This window comes from Erinaceus europaeus, chromosome 18, assembly GCF_950295315.1.
Source record: "Erinaceus europaeus chromosome 18, mEriEur2.1, whole genome shotgun sequence".
Lineage (NCBI taxonomy): Eukaryota > Metazoa > Chordata > Mammalia > Eulipotyphla > Erinaceidae > Erinaceus > Erinaceus europaeus.
The window spans coordinates 57613716-57634514 of NC_080179.1; the positions used below are offsets into that span (position 1 = coordinate 57613716).

Consider the following 20799-nt stretch of genomic DNA (forward strand, 5'->3'; position numbering starts at 1 on the left):
TTGTGCATAAGATAAGGTACATCCACTCTCCTGGCTCCCAGAGAGTGTTGTTCCTGACTTTAAGAAGGATTTTTCATCTGTTTCATGTGAGATAGTTCCACATCTGTTAGAGAGAAGCCAGAGTGCCACTTCAGTGCATGTGGCCTTGGGACTCCAACTGGGAGCTTCAGGCAGGCAAGTCTTGAGCTTTACAGGTTGAACTGTTTCTTCAGCCACTCACCTGATCATTTAAACTTTGTGGTATGCCTTAGAGTGCACATCAATACTAATATAACTAAGTGCTAATTTATAATCATATGTACCAAGAGTATAAGTTCAAGTCATTTTTCATCCAGGTACATTTGCAGGACTGGAGAAATGACTCACTAATTAGGGTCCTGACTGCCACAGTGCAGCTTGGCTTCAAATCCTGGCACTGTGTAGGATTGCTGTGGCCTTGCTATGGTCTCCTGAATGGGGGGGGGGGGGGGTGAGCAAAAACAACCCAAAATGGCTCAGAGTGGTAAATTCCTGAATGCACGAAATCCTTAGGTCCACAAAAAAAAAGAAGAAGAAGAAAAACAGTTGGAAGTGTTTGGGTTTAGAAGGCGTCAGTGAGTAACTTTCAATAATTGTAAACTTTTCGTATACCTGCTGTCTTAAAATGTTCTTTGTTTAGCTTTCATTCTTGAGTCAATTTGAGTATAAAATACTAAGTTAAAAATTGTTTTCCCTAAAAGCACTTATCCTATCTCTACTTTATTTTAATAAGAGAGAAGGAGAGAGAGGAGAGAAAGAGATCAGAACACTGCTCAGCTCCAGTTTACAGCGGTATGGGGGATTTAACTTGGGACTTTGGAGCCTCAGGCTTGAGAGACCTTTTGCATAACCAGTATGATGTTTCCCCTGCCCTTGTACGTTTTAACAGTTTTCAGTTTCAGCCTTGTTCCTTTGTGTAGAGATCATGAAACAGTTTAGGATTCTCTCTATTTGGGTGACTTCTGGAGTCTTACCAGGATATGTGTAGGCATGGGACTTTTCCAGCAAGTGTTTCTGGTACTTTGTAAAGCCTCCACTTATATCATGGAAAATAGCCTTATTTATTTATTTCTTTGTTATAGTTCTCAGTAATCCCTGTTGTTATCCCCTCCCTTTCAGAAGCCACCTACTAGATCAGTATCATGAACTACAGTCTCCGTCCTCTTTTTTTCCCCGTCCTAATAGTGACTTCATCCCTTTGTAAACAGTCAGTTGCCATCTGATTGATATGTTGGCAGATGAAATGTAAATATGATCTTCATCACTTTGAACTCTGTATACAGTCTTCAAAGTTCCATTTCAGCTGCTTTATCTCATCCAGCTATCTAGAATTTTAATTAGAAAGCCTCATGAGTTTGGAAGGAAGTATGAATCTTACTCCTTCCAGGTTTTGCACACTCAATTCCTCCCTTTCCCCTTAACTAACACACAGGAAAAGAGATTAATAGAAGTTTAGACTCAAATCCAGACCAGCATTGCCATATTTAGTATTATAATCTTCAGTAGATCACCAAGATTCTTTTGTTTAATTATATATAACATCGGCAGAGGTAATTAATTGCTTTCATTGTAGAATACTTTTGGGAATCAAATGAGATACTTAAGCTTGGCATATAGCAAATTTTTTGCAAAAATGCCTATTCTGGCTATTATTAAGTCACTTCTATTTAGGAAAATGATTTCTACTCTAGATAGCCCTTTACCTCTTGCAACTTCAGGTTTTCAGGCTAAGAGTGTTTTTGCCAGTTTGTTTGCTTTTGTCTATATATAAGTGGAGCCATCCAGTAATTGTCTTTCACTTCCTGACTTAATCTCACTTAGAGTAATCAACTCAGTTTTCACCCGTGCTGTCTCAAAAGGCACAGTTTCATCTTAGAGCTGAGTAGTATTTCACTGAGTACATCTACCATAGCTTCTGCATACAGTCTACTAGTGATAGGCTTTTAACTTGTTTTCATGTTTTGGCTCTTGTAATTAATCCTACTAGGGATATAGATACCCTTTTATAATAGTGTTTTCACTGTCACTGGATAAATGCCTAGGACTGGTGTTACTGGGTAGTAAGATATTTCCATTTTTAGTTTTTATTTTCCCCTAGAAATCTCCATACCATTTTCCACAGAGACTGCTCCAGTTGACATTCCCACAGCTATCTTGTATATAGCTTTGAATATAGAGATATTTAGTATTGGATATATATCCCGCAGTGGAATTGAGGGTTGTATTTATTTTGTTTCAAGCAGTTTTCAAAACTGGTTTTATTCTCTATGTTAACTATAAATGTTATTTTAGAGACTTAGTTTTTCACATCTGCCAATATTTATTGTATCGTCTTTTAAAAATTTTAACCATTCTATTGCATGAGTAGTGATTATTACATAATTGTCTTAGTGTTTGTCTGATGGATTAACATTGATGCTGGGTCAGTTTCCTGTTTCTTTGTATAGCTTAGAACTTTTGTTTGAAACTGGGCATTTTATATAATGTAGAAATTCTTGGAGCTACTGTTTCCTTCCAGTGCACTGCTACTATTTCTTGCTTAATTGTTTAGTGACTTGCTTTTTGTCAGGGACAGGGGTTAATTTACAGTAAATGCAGTTTTGGTACTTGTCTAAAATTTCTCAATTTTCTGCAAAACACTCCCTACCCAGCATGGGTCCCCCTCCACCAGTGTGCACCAGGACCTGAACCTCCCCCTCCCCCCTATATATACCAAGTTGGCAGTTTTGGAAGAGACTCATGTTGTCTCTTTCTCTGCCCATGTAAGTTCTTCTAATAGAGCACTAATTGTGCTATTAATTTCAGCAGTGCCTCAAGGCATTAATTACTTTACAGATGAATGAAATTTAATATCCTTTGGTATCCCCTAAGTCAGTGCTAGAGATTTGTCATGCCTCCAGACAGGCTCCTTGTAGCTGTTTTGTTTTTTTTTCCTTGTTCTCTTTGGCAAACAAATCAGACCATAGTTAGCCATATATCTTGTAATTTCCCCAGTCTACCTGCATATACTTAACTTTCTCCTCTCAGTTGCCTTGCACCAAATTCCTTGTGGTTGGTTGTTTTGTTTTGTTTTTCCAGAGCACTTTCATTCATTCTTGCACACAAAGTCATGTTTTTATGGGAAGAAGCTAGAGCTATTTCACGCCCCATTTCTCCCTGCAGACAGCATCTCCAAGTCAGATGTCTAGAATGTGGAGGGTCAGGGTAGTGATGTGTTGCCCTCACAGTAAAATGAGCACTGGGTGAAATGTGGGGAGAGAGGAAAAATAGCATCTTCGGGTCTTTTTTTTTTTTTTCCCTTTTGTTGCCCTTGTTGTTTATCATTGTTGTTGTTAATATTATTATTGTTGTCACTGTTGTTCTGCTGTTGGATAGGACAGAGAGAAATGGAGAGAGGAAGGGAAGAAATGGTTTAAAACCACAGTCCTAGCAGCAAGGTAATATGATGCACTTAACCAGATGCACCATTGCCCCAGCCCCTCTCAGAATGAAATATATATATTTAAGATTTTATTTATTATCGGATATAGACAGAGATAAATTGAAAGGGTAGGAGGAGAGGGATAAGGGAAGAAAGACACCTGCAACCTGCTTCACCATTCATTAAGCTTTTCCCCAGCAGATGGGAACCTGGGGCTTGAACCTGGGTCCTTGCACACTGTAACATCAGTGCTTAATCAGTGCACCACCACCTGGCCCCAATATTTTTGTAATTATTAAACCAAATCAATACAATATAATTAATCTAAGCTCATACTTGAGAATTCCTCATCCTTTGTCTGTTCCAAGATCCTAACAGGACAGTCTCCTTCTAATTGTGATAGTCTTAAATTGCTTTTGATGGTCACAGCAGTTTTGAGGAGTCCTAATTATTAGACTATTTTTAAAATATTTATTTATTTATTCCCTTTTGTTGCCCTTGTTGTTTTATTGTTGTAGTTATTATTGTTGTTGTTATTGATGTTGTCATTATTGGATAGGACAGAGAGAAATGGAGAGAGGAAGGGAAGACAGAGAGGGGGAGAAAAAAGACACCTGCAGACCTGCTTCACCACCTTTGAAGCGACCCCCCTGAAAGTGGGGAGCCGGGGGCATGAACCAGGATCCTTACTCCAGCCATACTTCGCACCATTTGTGCTTAACCTGCTGCGCCAGCGCCCTTTCAGGGCTTTTTTTGTCTTGACTCTCCCAGGATGGGTGGGGCTGGTTGCTCTGTTCCATGTAAGGGGGGAGTAAACCACAGCACCAAGACATGCCAAGCTGGAACAGTAGTGGTTGATGTTCCAACAGCAGCATGCTTGTAAATGCTCACAGATGTCATCTGTTCAACAGCATTCCCACTAGGACAACTACATAATCTAAGGAGTAGCCAAATAGATAAAAAGATATCCTTATCCATTTATATATTTCTAATATATAAAAATAATATGCTAAGTGGCACTTGAAGACCGTAATCATTCTTCAAGTGGCCTTACAAAAGGTTTTATTTTGCAGATTTTTAAAATTTCATTTCTTTTTTCTTTCTTTCTTTTGCTTCTAGGGTTATCACTGGGGCTCTGGGATCGGTGCCTGCACTACAAATCCATTGCTCCTGGAGGCTATTTTCCCATTTTGTTGCCCTTGTTGTGGTTGTTATTGTCATTGTTGTTGGATAGGACAGAGAGAAATGGAGAGAGAAAGGGAAGACAGAAAGGAGGAGAGAAAGACACCTGCAGACCTGCTTCACCACTTGCGAAGCAACTCCCCTGCAGGTGGGGGGCTAGAGGCTCAAACCAGGATCCTTATGCCTGTCCTTGGGCTTTGCGCCATGTGCGCTTAACCCACTGCGCTACCGCCCAGCCCCCTTAAAATTTATTTTCTATTGACAGTATGTATTTGTTTATCTAGGACAGCCTTGCTCCTGCAAGACTATCTCTTCCAGGCCAGTGTCTTTGTTATTTTACTTTCAGGTAGAGAGAGATCAGAAAGCTAGACCTGGAAAGGGAGGATGCTGCAGCACAGTCCCATCATCTGTGGCACTTCCTTTAGTGCCATGGAGCTACACATGGGAGCAGGGCTGTAACCGGGGGGCCTCTCCCATTGTACTACACTTAGCCTGCCAGGTTGAGTTATTTCCTGGACAGGTTTATAATGTTTACTATTAACTTGACTCTACTATCTTATAAGTACTTGAGAGTTATTTTCCTTGACTTATCATCTTTATGCTTCATAGTCCAACACCTTAACCACTGTGCCACCTCCCAGATTTACCTTCATCTTTGAGCCAACATCTCCATCGTCTTTTACTTGAAGAATTATAGAAATACACACATGGGCATTCTTGTACACTGCCTGTGGGCTCATATACAGATGAATATCTTTTCTAATTTAAAAAAAGAATGATTTGTATTTCTACAGATTGTGATTGATGTGCTACCTACTGCCTTGTAAAAGCACTGCAGTTTGTATTTATTAATTAAAACATAGTAACGTTTACACACACAACTCTTCACCCACACGTAGCCTCTATTAACACTAAGAAATTTGTCTTACTAGCATTATCATTGCAATGCTACTGATGATGTTCAGGAGCATCACAAATACTTTTTTTGGTTTATTACTTTTCAGATTGGTTGTGATGATTTATCTGCTTGTTTCAGAGCCACTGGGAGAAGTATTACCTAGGGCAGGTACCCTTTCACATAAACCTGGCAGCTAAGTCTGATAGTCATTACTCTTTTAGTTCTTATTTGTTAAATAAGAATTCCTTAAGAGAAGCGTCCAACACACACATTTTTTTTTTAAATTTCTTTCTTGGGGGATTAATGTTTTATATTCAACAGTAAATACAATAGTTTGTACATGCATAACATTTCCCAGTTTTCCATATAACAGTACAACCCCCACTAGGTCCTCTGTCATCCTTTTTGGACCTGTACTCCCCCCCACTCACACCCCACCCCAGAGTCTTTCACTTTGGTGCAATACACCAACTCCAGTTCAGGTTCTGCTTCCAGCACACATTTCTGCTTGTGTTTCCACCCCCTAGCCCAGTGGAAAACAATGGTAGTTTTTTGCTGTCAGATCAGGTGTGATTGCTTAGAGTGAGAGTAAGGGGAAATCTGTGGCTTTGCCAACTATTCAATAAAAGTAGCAAACATAGCTTGAAGGATGAGGCAGTTTGCAACTTTGCTATCCTCTCAAAATAAATAACAAAAAGGCAAATAAAGACATTAGCAACCACATTATCTGGTAGAGAAGGGTACTGTAGTTTAATCCAGGCAAACTGTTAAGATATTGATCCATAGAAAAACGAATGAGAACCCAGAGTTGCTGCTACATTATTAACTAAAATGCCCAACTTTCAGTCAAAAAATATGAGAGTTATCAGAAAACACAGGGCAGGGGAACACATATCCATGGGGAGAAAAAAAAAAACCACAGAAGCCAAATACAAAACTAACTATATGCCATACAACTATTGACTTGAAATTTCTGGATTTGAATATAACTGTCAAAGCAGATTAAGTTTCCTTAGTTTGGGGTAGAAAGGACCTTTCAGAATGATGGTGTATTCTAGAACTGTGATGTTGATGAAGGTACAACTATATAAATTCATTTAAGAATCATTGGTCTGTGGTACATTTAAAATGAGTGTAATTTGTGATGTGTAAATTATAACTCAGTGAGGCTGCTGATGTGGAAGGGGAATGAGAATCATTAAAATGGCAGTTCTCGAGGCAGGGACTCAGTAAAGTGCATGCCTCACTGTGTATGAGGACCTGAATTTGAGCCCTGCACCAAGCGGGAGCACCATGAACCGCCTCAAGTAACGCCATGGATGATAGAGTTGTGATAGCTCTCCTTTCCTCCTCTTGTGATAGCGCTCCTTTCCTCCTCTTTCTTTCTCTTTTTCCTTCCTTCCTTCCTTCCTTCCTTCCTTCCTTCCTTCCTTCCTTCCTTTCTTCCTTTCTTTCTCTCTCTTCTACCACTTTTTTTTTTACATTTCTGTATTGCTTTATTTTCTTTCTTTCCATTTTTTATTTGTGATTAATAGTGAGCTAGAAGTTTGTAGGATTAGTTATCATTCCAAATGGCACCCATCACCAAAGTTTTGTGTCTCCACTACTTCTTTGTCTCCCAAAGGAGTAAAGAATTAGGGAGCCAGGTGGTGGCGCACACACGGTACAATGGGCAAGGACCTGGTGGGTTCAAGTTCCCACCAGCAGGGGACAGCGGGAAATGGGAAGCTTCCAAGCAGTGAAGCAGTGATGCAGGTGTCTCTCTTTCATCTTTTCTATCTCCCCATGCCTCTCAGCTTTCCTTTAGCTCTATCCAAAATAAAACATAAATAAACTATTTCTTAAAAGAAATAAAGAACTTAGATACAGGCCCGGGATACTGCTTAGCAGTGGTTTTGTGTCATGTGCAAGGGCAATGGTTCGTTCCCTGTGCCACATGACCTAATAAAGTCAAGAAGTACAGTGGTAATACTCAAGTGATGGTTTCAGCTTCACTTTGTAACTGCCTATCTGCCTTTTTGTCTTCAAATAAAAGTAAATAAAAGTAGTCGAAGATAACAATTGAGTGGTAGCTAATTTTTATATAAAGTGGCTAATTTTTGTTCAGTAAGTGTTGTTCTTAAATTCTGTACTTACTTTTCTTTGGGGCACTGTTATTTTACTCCATTATTTACCTCTGTTCTTGCTTATTTAAAGAATAGCCATTCATAGGACCAGAAGATAGCTCAATCAGAAATAAGACGTGTGTGATGCTATGTGTACAACCCAGATTGGAGCCTTGGCACCACAGTGGAATGCTGGAGTGTTAGGGAAAGGCTGTAGTATCTTAACCTTCTCTGTTTCTGAAGTCAAGAGAATTGTGTTACATTTTCAAGAGTTAACGTTTCACAAAACCTTATGAGTTCATTCCCTAAAAGATAAAATCCACACTCCCTTCACTGTCTAATTTGATAAGCTGATTTATAATAGTTTAAATACTTCTTCCCTTGTGATTCAGTCAGTTAAAGTTTTTGATAATAAATGGCTTTTCTTTTCCATACAGTGAAGTTCTCAGCTGTCAGGAATATTGCGTACATCTTGGAAGACTGCAGTTAAGCGGCTATGTCTCGGGAGCCCACCCCACCTCTCCCTGGAGATATGTCTACTGGTCCTATAGCAGAAAGCTGGTGTTATACACAGGTACATTCTGTTTTATAAACCTTATTTTATGCCACTTTAAAAATTCTGTAGTCTTCTGAGAATATTTGGAAGCACTTTGGCATAGTTACTAGAGACATTAAAAGAGTGGGTTATATGATGTTTAGCATGACAAAGCCATAAAAGTCATCTTTTATAAAAGTGTTTTTCTGAATCTCTTAGGTTAAAGTAGTAAAATTTTCCTACATGTGGACCATAAATAACTTCAGTTTTTGTCGAGAGGAAATGGGTGAAGTATTAAAAAGTTCAACATTTTCATCTAGCCCCAGTGACAAAATGAAATGGTAAGGTTTCTGTTTCTTTAGAAATTGTTTTGCCGTCATCAATGACTATTTTGTGCTTTTGTGGTTATTGCTTTTGATTGGATATCAGTCTTCTCTGGAGGACATACCTAACTGCATAGGAATTGGTGAAGCATATGGTGAGATGGTAGGAGTGCTTGCTGTCTGTGATACTAATACATTATTTCAGTATTGCCTCTCTCTCTTGAATGTTTAAAATATCTCTCCAAGTGAGCTTATTATTTTATTTTAGGTGCCTGAGGGTAAACCCAAAGGGATTAGATGATGAAAGTAAAGACTACTTGTCCTTATATTTGCTTTTAGTCAGCTGCCCAAAAAGTGAAGTTCGAGCAAAATTCAAATTTTCCCTTCTGAATGCCAAAAGGGAAGAAACAAAAGCAATGGGTAAGTGATTTGCAAGCTCAGTGAAGTATAACACTATGCTCTGACTTCTGCACGTTTATCTCCACTGAAATCTCCTTAACATGGGGGTGGGCAGTGACAGAGCCTGTTGAATACACTTTACTATACACAAGGACCTGGGTTCAAGCCCTCAGCCCCCACATACAGGGGAAGCTTCATGAGCAGTGAAGCAGTGCTGCAGTTATCTCTCCTTCCTCTCCATCTTCCCTTTCTCTTGATAATTTCTCTCTATCTTATCAAAAAATAAATAATGAAAAAATTAATTTGCTTAATCTAAAACACCCAGCCATTTAATTTTACACTTTAAAAGACATGTAAAATCAACCTCAGAAATCAGCTATAAAATGTCATTGACTTATTGTTTGAAAAAAAATAGCTGATGTTAGGAACCAGATTCAGTGCCTCACATATATAACCAGTGTTCAAGAAATACTGCTTTCTCCCCTACCACTTATGCCAAATAAAAGCTAAAGAACAATGTAAAAGGAGATTGAATGTCCTGATATTTTCAACAGCAGTTTTTAAGCAGGGACTGGACACTAACTGAAAGGAAATAATTGTTTTTAGTTCAGTTTAATTGCTTTTTTAATCTTAGGGCTCTTAACTCCTATCTAAGATATATATATATATATATATATATATATATATCTCCAACTGAAACCACATAGCCTGGAACTTTCTAGTAGAATAACGTAGAAAGTGTGCACTGTGATAACACAGATATAAATGTTAGGAACTGCCACATTAAATTTTAAGTGTTTTAGAGCAATGCAGCTCAGTAGCAAGTAATGATTTTTAAAATGAAACCTCCTTTAAACATACATTGTAAGATAATATCTTTATTGCCAAAGTAATAATGTAATTTCACAAACACTTTCACGTCTTACATTTTAGATTGTATAGTTCCTTAGTTCAGGCTACTATGATAAAGTGCCACGGAATGACTCACTTATAAATAGTAGCATTTTATTTCTCACAGTCTGGACAATGAGAACTCTTAAGATGAGGTGGCCAACATGGTCAGATTCTGCAGAGGACTCTCTTCAGAGTTGCCAGTGCTACAACCTCAGTACCTCATCTAATCCTCATTTTCTTCCTTTCAGTACTGTTGCATTGGGGTTCAGACGTCAGCATATAAATTCTGAGGGGTGTGAACCATCACTCCATAACATGGAGTATTATGCTCAATTACTTGCTTTCCTTTTCCAGTTAACTCATCACTGACCCCCCCTTTTTTATTTTAAACCATCTCTTTATTTATGAAAATAAAGCTATTAGAAGTGAGAAAAAATATGTTTAAAGACATAGAAAAGACAAAAGGATGTGATTTAGCTTTTTAAAAATTATCAATTAATGAATTTTTCTCTAGTTCAATAAAACTTATCACAGAAGACTTTTAACAGATACCTTGAGAATTTAGAGCATCCATTTTTAAAGATGAAAGTAGTTGATAAAGGCTATTTCTAATTGTTGATCTTCCTTCATTATTGTGTATTGTGTTCTTATTTTAGATCTCTTCTCCATAAGATCTGGTTTGACTTTTCTTCCATTTATGATCTAGAAATCTAAACAGGGAGCTCATTGATGATGACCAAGGATTGAGTAGTGTGGGGGACTGATCTGGTTCTGCCTGATGTAATTCTAAGGACATTTCATTTGTGAAAATATCTGTATTTACATTTTTATGATGGATATATAGTATAAATAATGGTTTTTCACATTTGATTTGCAAATTAGAAAAAAAATAATGTCTCATGGATATGTGTTTTATATAAACTTTTTTGTTTTAACCCACCAGAAAGCCAAAGAGCATATCGATTTGTACAAGGGAAGGACTGGGGTTTTAAAAAATTCATCCGAAGGGATTTTTTGCTTGATGAAGCGAATGGTCTTTTACCAGATGACAAGCTCACATTATTTTGTGAGGTGGGTAAATTTTTTATTTCAAAGAGTTCCATGACTTTCTTTGGTGACCAACCATAAGTATATACTAATTATTATTAGGAATATTCTAAGTATTAAAGTATGATAAAATTTTTAAATATTCTACCAATAAAAGCCAAATAGAATGTCTAATAAATAAAATGAAGTCCAGTTTTGTGTCATTTATCAGGCTGTAAATTATTGTCTTAGAAATAAAATGAAGTCCAGTTTTGTGTCATTCATCTAGCTATAAATTATGTATGCATTTGTGATGAAATGCTCTGGCATTCAGTCAGTATTCTTATTCATAATTAAATTGCTCATAATAGACTATTTATTTATTTTACTTTGTTTTACTAAAGCACCACTCAACTCTTATTTATGGTGGCACAGGATTTGAACCTGGGAAATCAAGCTTCAAGCTTGAAAGTCTGTTGCATAAACCATTGTGCTTCTTCCCAGCCCCATATTAAACATTATTAATAGTTTATGTTTGAATCCATACTTCAGTGGGAGTTAAATTGCCAGAAAAGATTGGTAGGCTTTGTCTTATTCAGGTAGTTGGATTATTTTGAACAGGTGTTATGAATTGAACAGGTGTTAGCATTCTGATAGTGTTCTGCCTGAAAGCAGTGATTCAGTGGGCCCTTTGAGGCTCTGGATTCAGTCACTGGCATCGTCAGTGACAGTGATGCTATGATCGCACTGGTTAAATGAATCTTAAAGCAAATTTAGGGTTTGAGAGATAGCGTCATGGGGTGTGCCTGAGGCTCTGAGGTCCCACATTCAATCCTCTGCACCATGGTAAACCAGAGCTGAGCAGTGTGCTGGTTTCCCTCTTTGTCCCTGTTTCTCTTGAAAGAAAGAAAGAAAGAAAGAAAAAGAAAGAAAGAAAGAAAGAAAGAAAGAAAGAAAGAAAGAAAGAAAGAAAGAAAGAAAGAGGTGGAAAGACTCTTTCAAAGGCTTAAGATATACCCATGTCTGTTGACACACTTGAAGAAATACATTTGTATGCATAAAATAGCCTGTTTTGAAAGTTCTCAGCATTGCCCCTTCCAATAATTTATATTTAAAATTTGTCTTAGTTTGAGGTTTGTATTTTGCTTGTCGTTATCACTGAGTAGTTTTTTTCTATGTAACTTTTTGAGTTTTGTCTTTGGAGTGAATTAAAAAATTAAGTAGTTCTCATTATCAGTAGAGAGTATGCAACATTAACACTGTTTTACTAAATTATTTTATTAAAGTATTAGTTCCTAAATACTATAGGAAATCCAGTTAAAGGAAGTCATGATCAAATAAACCAAACACAAGTACATTTCAGGAGGTTACTAAACACAGATAACTTCTTATAAATATGGTAACTTCCTTAGTTGCTACTAAGTTAACTTCTCTATAATATATAAAATTCTTCAGCCTCACCTCTCTGGAGCCATACCCAACTAGGGAGAGATAGAAACAGGTTGGGGGAAGGGATCAACCTATAACACCCAGGAGAGAAGCCGTTATAGAAACCAAAATTCCCACATTCTGCACCCCAGAAAGAATTTGGTCCATACCCTCAGGGGGAGAAATATTAGGGGAAAATGACCAGAGGGCTCTCAACTTCCAGTTCCATCAAGAACATATGTAAGTAGTAATAGGTATAGGTGTGACTTAGAAAGAGAAGGCAGAACCATAGAAAAAGTGTGTGTGTGTGTGTGTGTGTGTGTGTGTGTGTGTGTGTGTGTGTGTGTGTGTGTCTAATAGTCAACCCAATTTCAAGAGTGGTAAAGCAGTGCTACAGATGTCTCTGTGTCTTCTTTCCTCTAGATTTCTAGCTGTCTCTATCTAATAAATGTAATAAATTTAAAAAAAAATTACAGTAAAGTCTTTGTAAATCAACTTTGAAGTAGACTATTTTCTTTTATAGAATTTATAGAATTCCTTTATAGTTAACAAATATAACTCTAGGGATATTGTATCAGGATTTAGGAGACCAATAAATTCAGAACAAAGGCTGAAAAATTATTTTTGACACATTCTAAAATGTGTTTTATCTGTATGCTAGATTATTCACAGAGATGTCCTAAAACAGAATGCACCATGACATACACTTTAAGTGGGCAGTGATCATATTCAGTTTTATGTACTGAAATAATGTACCAATTTACTCATCTGACAGTTATACCCTGGGCACTATATTTAGCATAAATGGGCAAAAAAGGTATTTTGAACATTCTTCATGCCCTCCACCGTTTCTTCCACCCCTCTCACAGCTGCCCTTCCTTCTACAGCATCTCCAGCACTGCTTGCAGAAGAGGAGGAAGCATTGCACTGCCCAACCTAAAGAACTGCCTCCTCTCCCTCCCCTGCAAGTGGTGCTGTAGACAGGTAAGGCAGTTTGGCGCTTCCCTTTTTATGCAAGACATAGTTTAATCTTGCAGAGTTCTACTATGAATCAAGTATCCTGAGATAGAACCTTCCAGCAGTTTAAATAGTCCTCCCCCCCCCTTTCTTAAGTTACAAGAGAATACAGGAATTGGCAAATAAATAGGAAAAATGCAATATTATGAGATGAATTAATCTTTTGAAATTCATCAGATTTTAAATGATTTTAGAATCTGTAGATCCGTGCACTCTATGACATACACACAAATAAATATGTGTATGTACCTCCATATATATTTACTTTTTCATTGCATTAATTCATTCAGATGGGCATATTTTCTTTTTTCCTAATCTATTTTTATTGTTATTAAGGTAATCTATTTTTGAAAATACTTTTGGTATCTACAAGTTAGGTTTTACTCACTAAAAAGCTCTTTCACTGCAAAATGAAAATTTGACAATTCTGTATGTTACCCACATTTTACTGTTCTAGCAGGTGATGTGAAATTGAACTGCTAAGATTCTCTTTGGAGTCAGTTGGGGATGGTTAGGTAGTAGACTAGAGTAGCTATACCCTTGTAAATTTCCTGTTTTCAAAATTAGTTGAAAGTTGATATTTAAGTAATTAGAACCAGTTGTCCCCTTCACTCCACATTAGAGGCAGCCCAGAGTTTCAGGGCAGTCAAGTTGATTAGAGCCTGTCTATGTCCAGCTTTGATCTAAATCATATTCTGAGAGTGGAGCCAAAAGCAAATTGGAAGAGAGCTATCAGATGCAATTTTGAGGTTCTGCTTGGCAGTATTTACCATTCTTGATTATTATACATTTGCCTCTTTGGAAGAACAGTTTCACCTCAGGAAAGAGTCTCAGCCTTTTTTCTGAATTGTTCAGTACAGTGTTACCAATATCTTAGTTATAGATATCAAGAAAAGAATCTTCAGATGCTATTACATATTACTTTTTTCATTAAACCATGAATTTATGCTCTATAAGTAATCTCTTAAATGTTCTTTGAAGTACAAAATGCTAATAGTGCCTTAGTCAAAATTTGGAGCTGACTGATTTGATAATATATTAAGTCCTCAAATACATAAAATAAAAACATGATATCAGTATCTATACCTGACAATAATGGATTTATTCTTATTTCTTTATTTATTTTCCCTTTTGTTGCCCTTGTTTTTATTGTTATAGTTATTGTTGTTGTTATTGATGTCATTGTTGTTGGATGGGACAGAGAGAAATGAAGATAGGAGGGGAGGCGGGAGAGAAAGATAGACACCTATAGACCTGCTTCACTGCTTGTGAAGTGACTCCCCTGCAGGTGGGGAGCCGGGGGCTCGAAGTAGGATCCTTATGCCAGTCCTTGTGCTTTGTGCCACCTGCATTTAACCTGCTGTGCTGCTGCCCAGCCTCCTATTTTAAAATATATTTTAATGTAAGAGAGACACCGAGAGAAAGACCAGAATATTGCTCAGCTCTAGCATATGGTGCTGGGGATTGAACCTGGAATTTCAGAGCCTTAGGCATGAAAGTCTTTTCTGTGTAGCTACTTTGCTATATCCCCAGCTCATGGCTCTTATTTATTTGTTGTCGTTCTTTTATTCTATCATGTCATTCTTGCCAATTTTTAAAATGTTTATGTATCTATTTATTGAAAACCAGAATATCACTGTGGTACATGTGATGCCATGAATCAAACTTAGGACCTGAGATATTTTAGTTCAATGCTTGCTTTATCCATTGAAACACCTCATGGGCCCCTCTTGGCCAGATTTTTACATTAAATATATTATTTGATTTAGAGTAATAGAAAATAAATATACTAGTAATTCCTTGCCAATGTATCGTGACATTTTTATAACTTCACTGCATACTTTATGCAGGTAGTTGAAATTATTTATCCATTTCTTGCTGTTGAAAATTTCAGTGGAGTGCATGATATGAAGGAATCTGTACAGTCTATGCAGTTAAAAAGAAACTTAGCAGAACTAAATTAAGCTTTATGTGTTAGACTAACATTTCTTTGGTTTATGCATCAGTAAGTTATAATTACCTTGGTGAACGTTGTATTTCTAGGATAATCACATAAAATTAGTGAAACTTCTGTTTTGTAGTTAATAAATTTTAGAAACAAAGATGTTGTGTGTAAAACTTGGTCAATAGTGCTTTAAGACTTTAGTCACTATATCTTTGATGAGATAATTAGGTCCATTTTATAGTTGGTACCCATATAGAACATTACTGTGGTTGTGGCATTTTTATTGACTTATTTAACAGATAACTTAAAGAGCTGCATATTTCTATTTGTGTCCTTACTGTTATTTTTCATAAAGATTTCTATGAACATTAGCAACTATCATTAACTTTGTGCTTAATTCTTATACTTTAAAATATCCGTTTGTTTCACTGCCAATATAAAGTAAACCAGCAGTTGAAACATTCATACTGGAAACTATAATTCTATTACCTTAGAAAACACTACATAGATGTATTAAGGTGGTGATCCTGTATTTTTATATAATAAGCTTTATGTTTAATGTTTGTTAGGCCTAAAGTATAAGTGAGAAAATTAAAGAAATTTCTTCTACCTCATAAAAATATCTTCTCAGTGATCAAATTTAACATCTTATGATTTTTGCTATTGAGACCTTTTTATCAGTGATTTAATATTGACTTGCAAAATTATGTGATAATAAGAAAATTTTTAATTAATAAGAAGCTATTCTAACCAATCAATAAGCTACTTAATTTACATAACATGTTTTTAGGCACCTGGCAGAAGAGCGTCTGGTAAGGTGTATGAGAACCCAGGGTCAAGCCACTGCTCCCCAACAAGCTTCCTCAGTGTGAAGTACACTGCAGATGTCTCTATCTTTACCATGATAGGAAAACGAAGTAAAATGTTGCTTGAAAATGACTTTGTTTCTTCGTTTTTTTTTTTTCTGTATTATCTCACCTTTAAATTATATAGTTCAGTAGAGTACAGTTACTCAAATGGTTTTAATAAAAGCTTAAAGACAGACTTCCTAATTGATCAGTGATATTAATTTGTAAAAGTGTTTTTCTTGCTGTCCCCTTTTCATTAGGTGAGTGTGGTCCAAGATTCAGTAAATATATCAGGGCATACTAATACAAATACTCTGAAGGTGCCTGAATGTCGACTAGCGGAAGACTTAGGTAATCTCTGGGAAAACACAAGATTTACAGATTGCAGTCTTTTTGTGAGAGGACAAGAATTTAAAGCTCATAAATCTGTACTTGCAGGTACTTTCTTCTCTTTGTGATGTAGTATACTTCTTGCAAAAAATGATACATTAAATAATGATGCACAATCTTGTTACAGCTCGATCTCCGGTTTTTAATGCAATGTTTGAACATGAAATGGAAGAAAGCAAAAAGGTAAAAATGTTTTAAACCTCCATATTAATGTTTACAATGGTAGAATAATGGGATGTATCTCATAAAAGTGCATTGTCTTACTGTTTTATTATTGTTTATGGAATGTTTATACTGGAAATAGTACATGTTTTTCATTGTTTTGTAAAATTTTTTGAAAGAAATAGCTGGTAAAATATGTTATAAGGTATAACAATGAATTTAATCTGGTGGAGGTGAATATGCTAGGTATTTTGTTTCCCCACTCAGTGATCAAATGCATGGTAGTTTATCTAAAAGGATAGTCACGGGGCCAGGAGATGCTTCACCCATTAGACCTCTTACCTTAATGAAAGACTAGTCATCCATAATATTCACAGCTTTTTGATGTGTGTCTGGTAAAGATATATATATAGATATATATTCTGACTTTATAAGTTTAATTTGGATTTTTTTTTTCTAGAAAAAAATAGCACCTATTTTTACTACTAAAATAAGAGGATCAGTTGGGTTGCTAGGAATATCATGGTGCATTTTGTATTAAAAAACACAGGAAAAGTATGTCAGGACTTTTCTGACAGCGCAGATAGGACTAACAAGATGGATATAAGTTACATCTATACTATACATTCATTGTATCATGCTATTTCTACTTTAGTTTTTCAAAATGTTTACCTTTTATCTATTACATGTTTTGAAATATAAAGATTAGAGGTTAATTTTTATCTGGTTGCATTACATCAGAACCTTAGTGCTCCACTGGACACTCCATTTCATGTGTTCAGTTTTATTTATTTATTTATTTGCAGAACTAGGTAGTATGATAAAATAGTTGTATACCCCACCCCTTGATTATTGGTTATTTAGGGCAGGTATTTTGTTTTGTCTATGAACATTTTAAGGAAGGTGATAGCAAATGCTCTTAATAACAACGTATCAGAAAAAATTGGTACAGGTTAGTGTTAGATATTTAGCTTCACTGATTTCTAGAGAGGACCCAAATACAACTAGTTTCTTTGGATTTAAGTATATGTTATGTAAAGAGAATTAATGGTAGATATGCACCATTTTTAAAATCTGAGAATTCTTAGGTTGTGTGGTCTTTACCTCAAAATCTTACTTTGACCTTGACTTGACTTTAACATTTCAAATAGCATTGTTGGTTATAGGGGCTTTTGGGTGTTAGACTTTGAAATTCATCAAGAAAATTAATAGCCATCGTCCTCTAACTTGGAGATTAGAAATGAATACAAGGGAGTCGGACAGTAGCACAGCAAGTTGAGCGCAGGTGGCGCGAAGCACAAGGACCGGCATAAGGATCCTGGTTTGAGCCCCCAGCTCCCCACCTGCAAGGGAGTCGCTTCACAGGTGGTGAAGCAGGTCTGCAGGTGTCTATCTTTCTCTCCACCTCTCTGTCTTCCCTCTGTCTCTCTGTCCTAACAAACAACAACAACATCAGTAACAACAACAACTACAACAACAATAAAAAAACAAGGGCAATAAAAGGGAAAATAAATATTTTTTAAAAATGAATACAGATACATTTTGCCTGGCCTGTGGGATTTTTTGCTTGTGTTTGCTTCTGTTCTCCTTACTTGAAAATTTAAGGTTTATGTGCCTTTATGGTCATGTGTGGCTGAGTATATTTCTTCTTTTTTGACCTGCGTATAACAATGGATTTGCTTCCTTTAAATATAGAATTCAATGTGTACGTGGGCCATACATTACTTGGCAGATTTGGGGCTTTTAAATTCCTGTCAAAGTTTTACTATGGTTCATTTGTGTCTGTACATTAAAGAATACTTTTTGTGTTGTTTGTAATATCAGAATCGAGTGGAAATAAATGATGTAGACCCTGAAGTTTTTAAAGAAATGATGAGGTTCATTTACACAGGGAAAGCACCAAACCTTGACAAAATGGCTGACAACTTGTTAGCAGCTGCAGACAAAGTAAGTAATTAGCTCTTAAAGAGCTGAAAAATGTCCTCCAGCTTGATGTATCTGGAAGGATATCATCAAATGAAAACCCCAACTAACTTGAAATACTGATTTAAGTCATTCTGTTTGTATATTGCTCTGGAGAGTATTCTGAAGCTTCATACAGAGGAATAATAATGAAAAGGAGCTTTTCTTAATCAAGAAGATGTAATCATCTGTGAGCCTGCTACAGTATCTGAAGGAAAAAGTAATTTTTTTTTCCATGGGAGATTAAGCTGTAAAATCATTAGTTTTGAGTATCTTTACTCTTTTATAAAACACACTTAACAGCAAACATATATATATATATATATATATTCGAAAGTCTTATTCTTGAGATAGATATATAGTACATGAATTTCGTTCAAAAAATTGGGGGTACTTGTCTTACTCTATTTATGGCTTTTAATGTTCTCAACATAAAAACAGATAAAAATGAGAAAACGATCCTAATTGTTTAATGTTTGCTTATGGTGATGAGTTCTCAAAAGTAGGGAAACAATGAAAAATTCCAACAGTCAGTCAGTGGGCCTTGGAAACATATTGGGAAATTTTTCTGTAAGTATTGCTGCCGTGCTACTTGCATCCATGTCTGTGTGTATGCACACATACACATGTGTCTCTGTGTGCGGATAGCATCCATGTCTGTGTATATGCACACATACACGTGTGTCTCTGTGTGCGGATAGCTCTATATGCTGTACTTGCTTTGCAAAAGATAACCTTGTACAAAGGTAGGCCAAAGTACATATAGAACCTGTCATATGTCTGAACATGAATCTATATCTCTACACATTTAATTTAAAATTCATTTTAATCTAAAATATTAAATAGTTAAGACATAGATCTGAGGTATTCAAACTCACATAGTGCTAAGAGAAATTTAGGTAGGTTAAATAAGTGGAGAAATCAACCATGTACATGGACAGGAAACCCTCATATTGTTAAAATTAACAATTTTTTTAGATTCGATTAATAGAACCATTGTGTCTATCACAATCTTAGCAGACTTTTTTGTTTTGTTGTTTTGAATTTGGTAAACTGATTTGTATTCAAATCAAGAGTCTAGAATAATCAAACAACTTTGAAAAAGTAGAGAACTATGAATAGCACCCAGAAAAAATATTTCATCTATATAGATACCTAATTTGGGGGGAAAGTTCAAAGCAGTTTAGCAGTGGAAAGTTAAAAAGAGTCTTTCCAAAAAATGATGCTAAGACAAGTGCATTAGATACTTATATGCACCAAAAATGAACTTGTGTGATGGATCTTAATGAAAAGCTGAATTTTATTATGAACTTCAGACCATATATAAAATTTAAAGCTAAATAGATTATAAACCTAATGACCTAAAACTTAACAGGAGAAAACAAGTTCTCATTAGGCAGTAAACCACATTGACTGTAACACCAAAAATGTTATGCATGAAAGGAAGAAGTTTATAAACCAGAAGTCTGAGGAGTTTAAATTGTCTTTTCAGTAGATATAGAAAGGGGCTGGGAGATAGCTCGTTTGATAGAGCACATATTTTATAGTTTGTGCTGACCTGGGTTCTAGCCCCTTGCACCATACGGGAGCATACACAGTACCTTTGTGTCTCTTTCCCTCTATCACTATTTTAACTGTAAAAAATAAAAAGAGTTCCTTGGGACTGGTGGAATTGTACAAGCATAAAACCCAAGTGAAGCCCTTGCCTCCCTACCGCACAAAAAAAAAAAATCACAAGAGAATAAAAACACTAGTCACAGTCTGAGAGAAAATGATTGCAAGGCATATATCTCATGAACATCTTATATCTAGAAATGTCTGATAAAAACTCACATTCAGATAGTATAAGGAAATCTTGAAACACAGTCACAGAAAAGAGGAAGTAAAACAATGTTATGTCTTAAAATAGAAAAAAAAATGAATGGCCATTTTGTGAAGTAGTGTCAGTCATGTGAAACACATTCAACATCTTTAGCTGCTAGGGAAATTAAACTCAAGCCATGGATCATGCTAGGTATGGACAGATCTAGCAGAATTAAACAAAGACTGCAGGTTCATAAAAATGTATTGTATTTGCCATGTGATTCATTCAGTCTACTTTTAGTTTTTTCCCCAAGAGAAAAGAAAGCACATGACCATAGCATAAGTTGAATATAGATACTTATAGCAATATTATTTGTAATAACCGGGAACTCCTAAGTGTCCATCAGCTGAAGGATAAACAAATGATGGCATATAAGTAAGAG

At 36.1% G+C, this 20799-nt stretch overlaps 1 protein-coding gene across 7 annotated transcripts in view; it reads left to right on the forward strand.

Annotated features, from left to right (window-relative positions):
• Positions 1 to 20799, forward strand: part of SPOPL (speckle type BTB/POZ protein like) — a 47233-nt gene that overhangs the window by 19018 nt on the left and 7416 nt on the right. The window contains exons 2-8 of one of the 7 annotated variants that reach the window (XM_060178051.1): positions 8062 to 8198; positions 8379 to 8500; positions 8751 to 8902; positions 10719 to 10846; positions 16300 to 16477; positions 16557 to 16612; positions 18416 to 18538. In XM_060178051.1, coding sequence (XP_060034034.1) covers positions 8121 to 8198; positions 8379 to 8500; positions 8751 to 8902; positions 10719 to 10846; positions 16300 to 16477; positions 16557 to 16612; positions 18416 to 18538 — 837 coding nt within the window. In that variant the 5' untranslated portion in view covers positions 8062 to 8120. Of the gene's footprint in view, positions 1 to 8061; positions 8199 to 8378; positions 8501 to 8750; positions 8903 to 10718; positions 10847 to 13098; positions 13214 to 16299; positions 16478 to 16556; positions 16613 to 18415; positions 18539 to 20799 lie in introns of those variants that run through there. The other 6 variants (XM_060178052.1, XM_060178053.1, XM_060178055.1 and 3 more) reach the window with 6 other exon arrangements.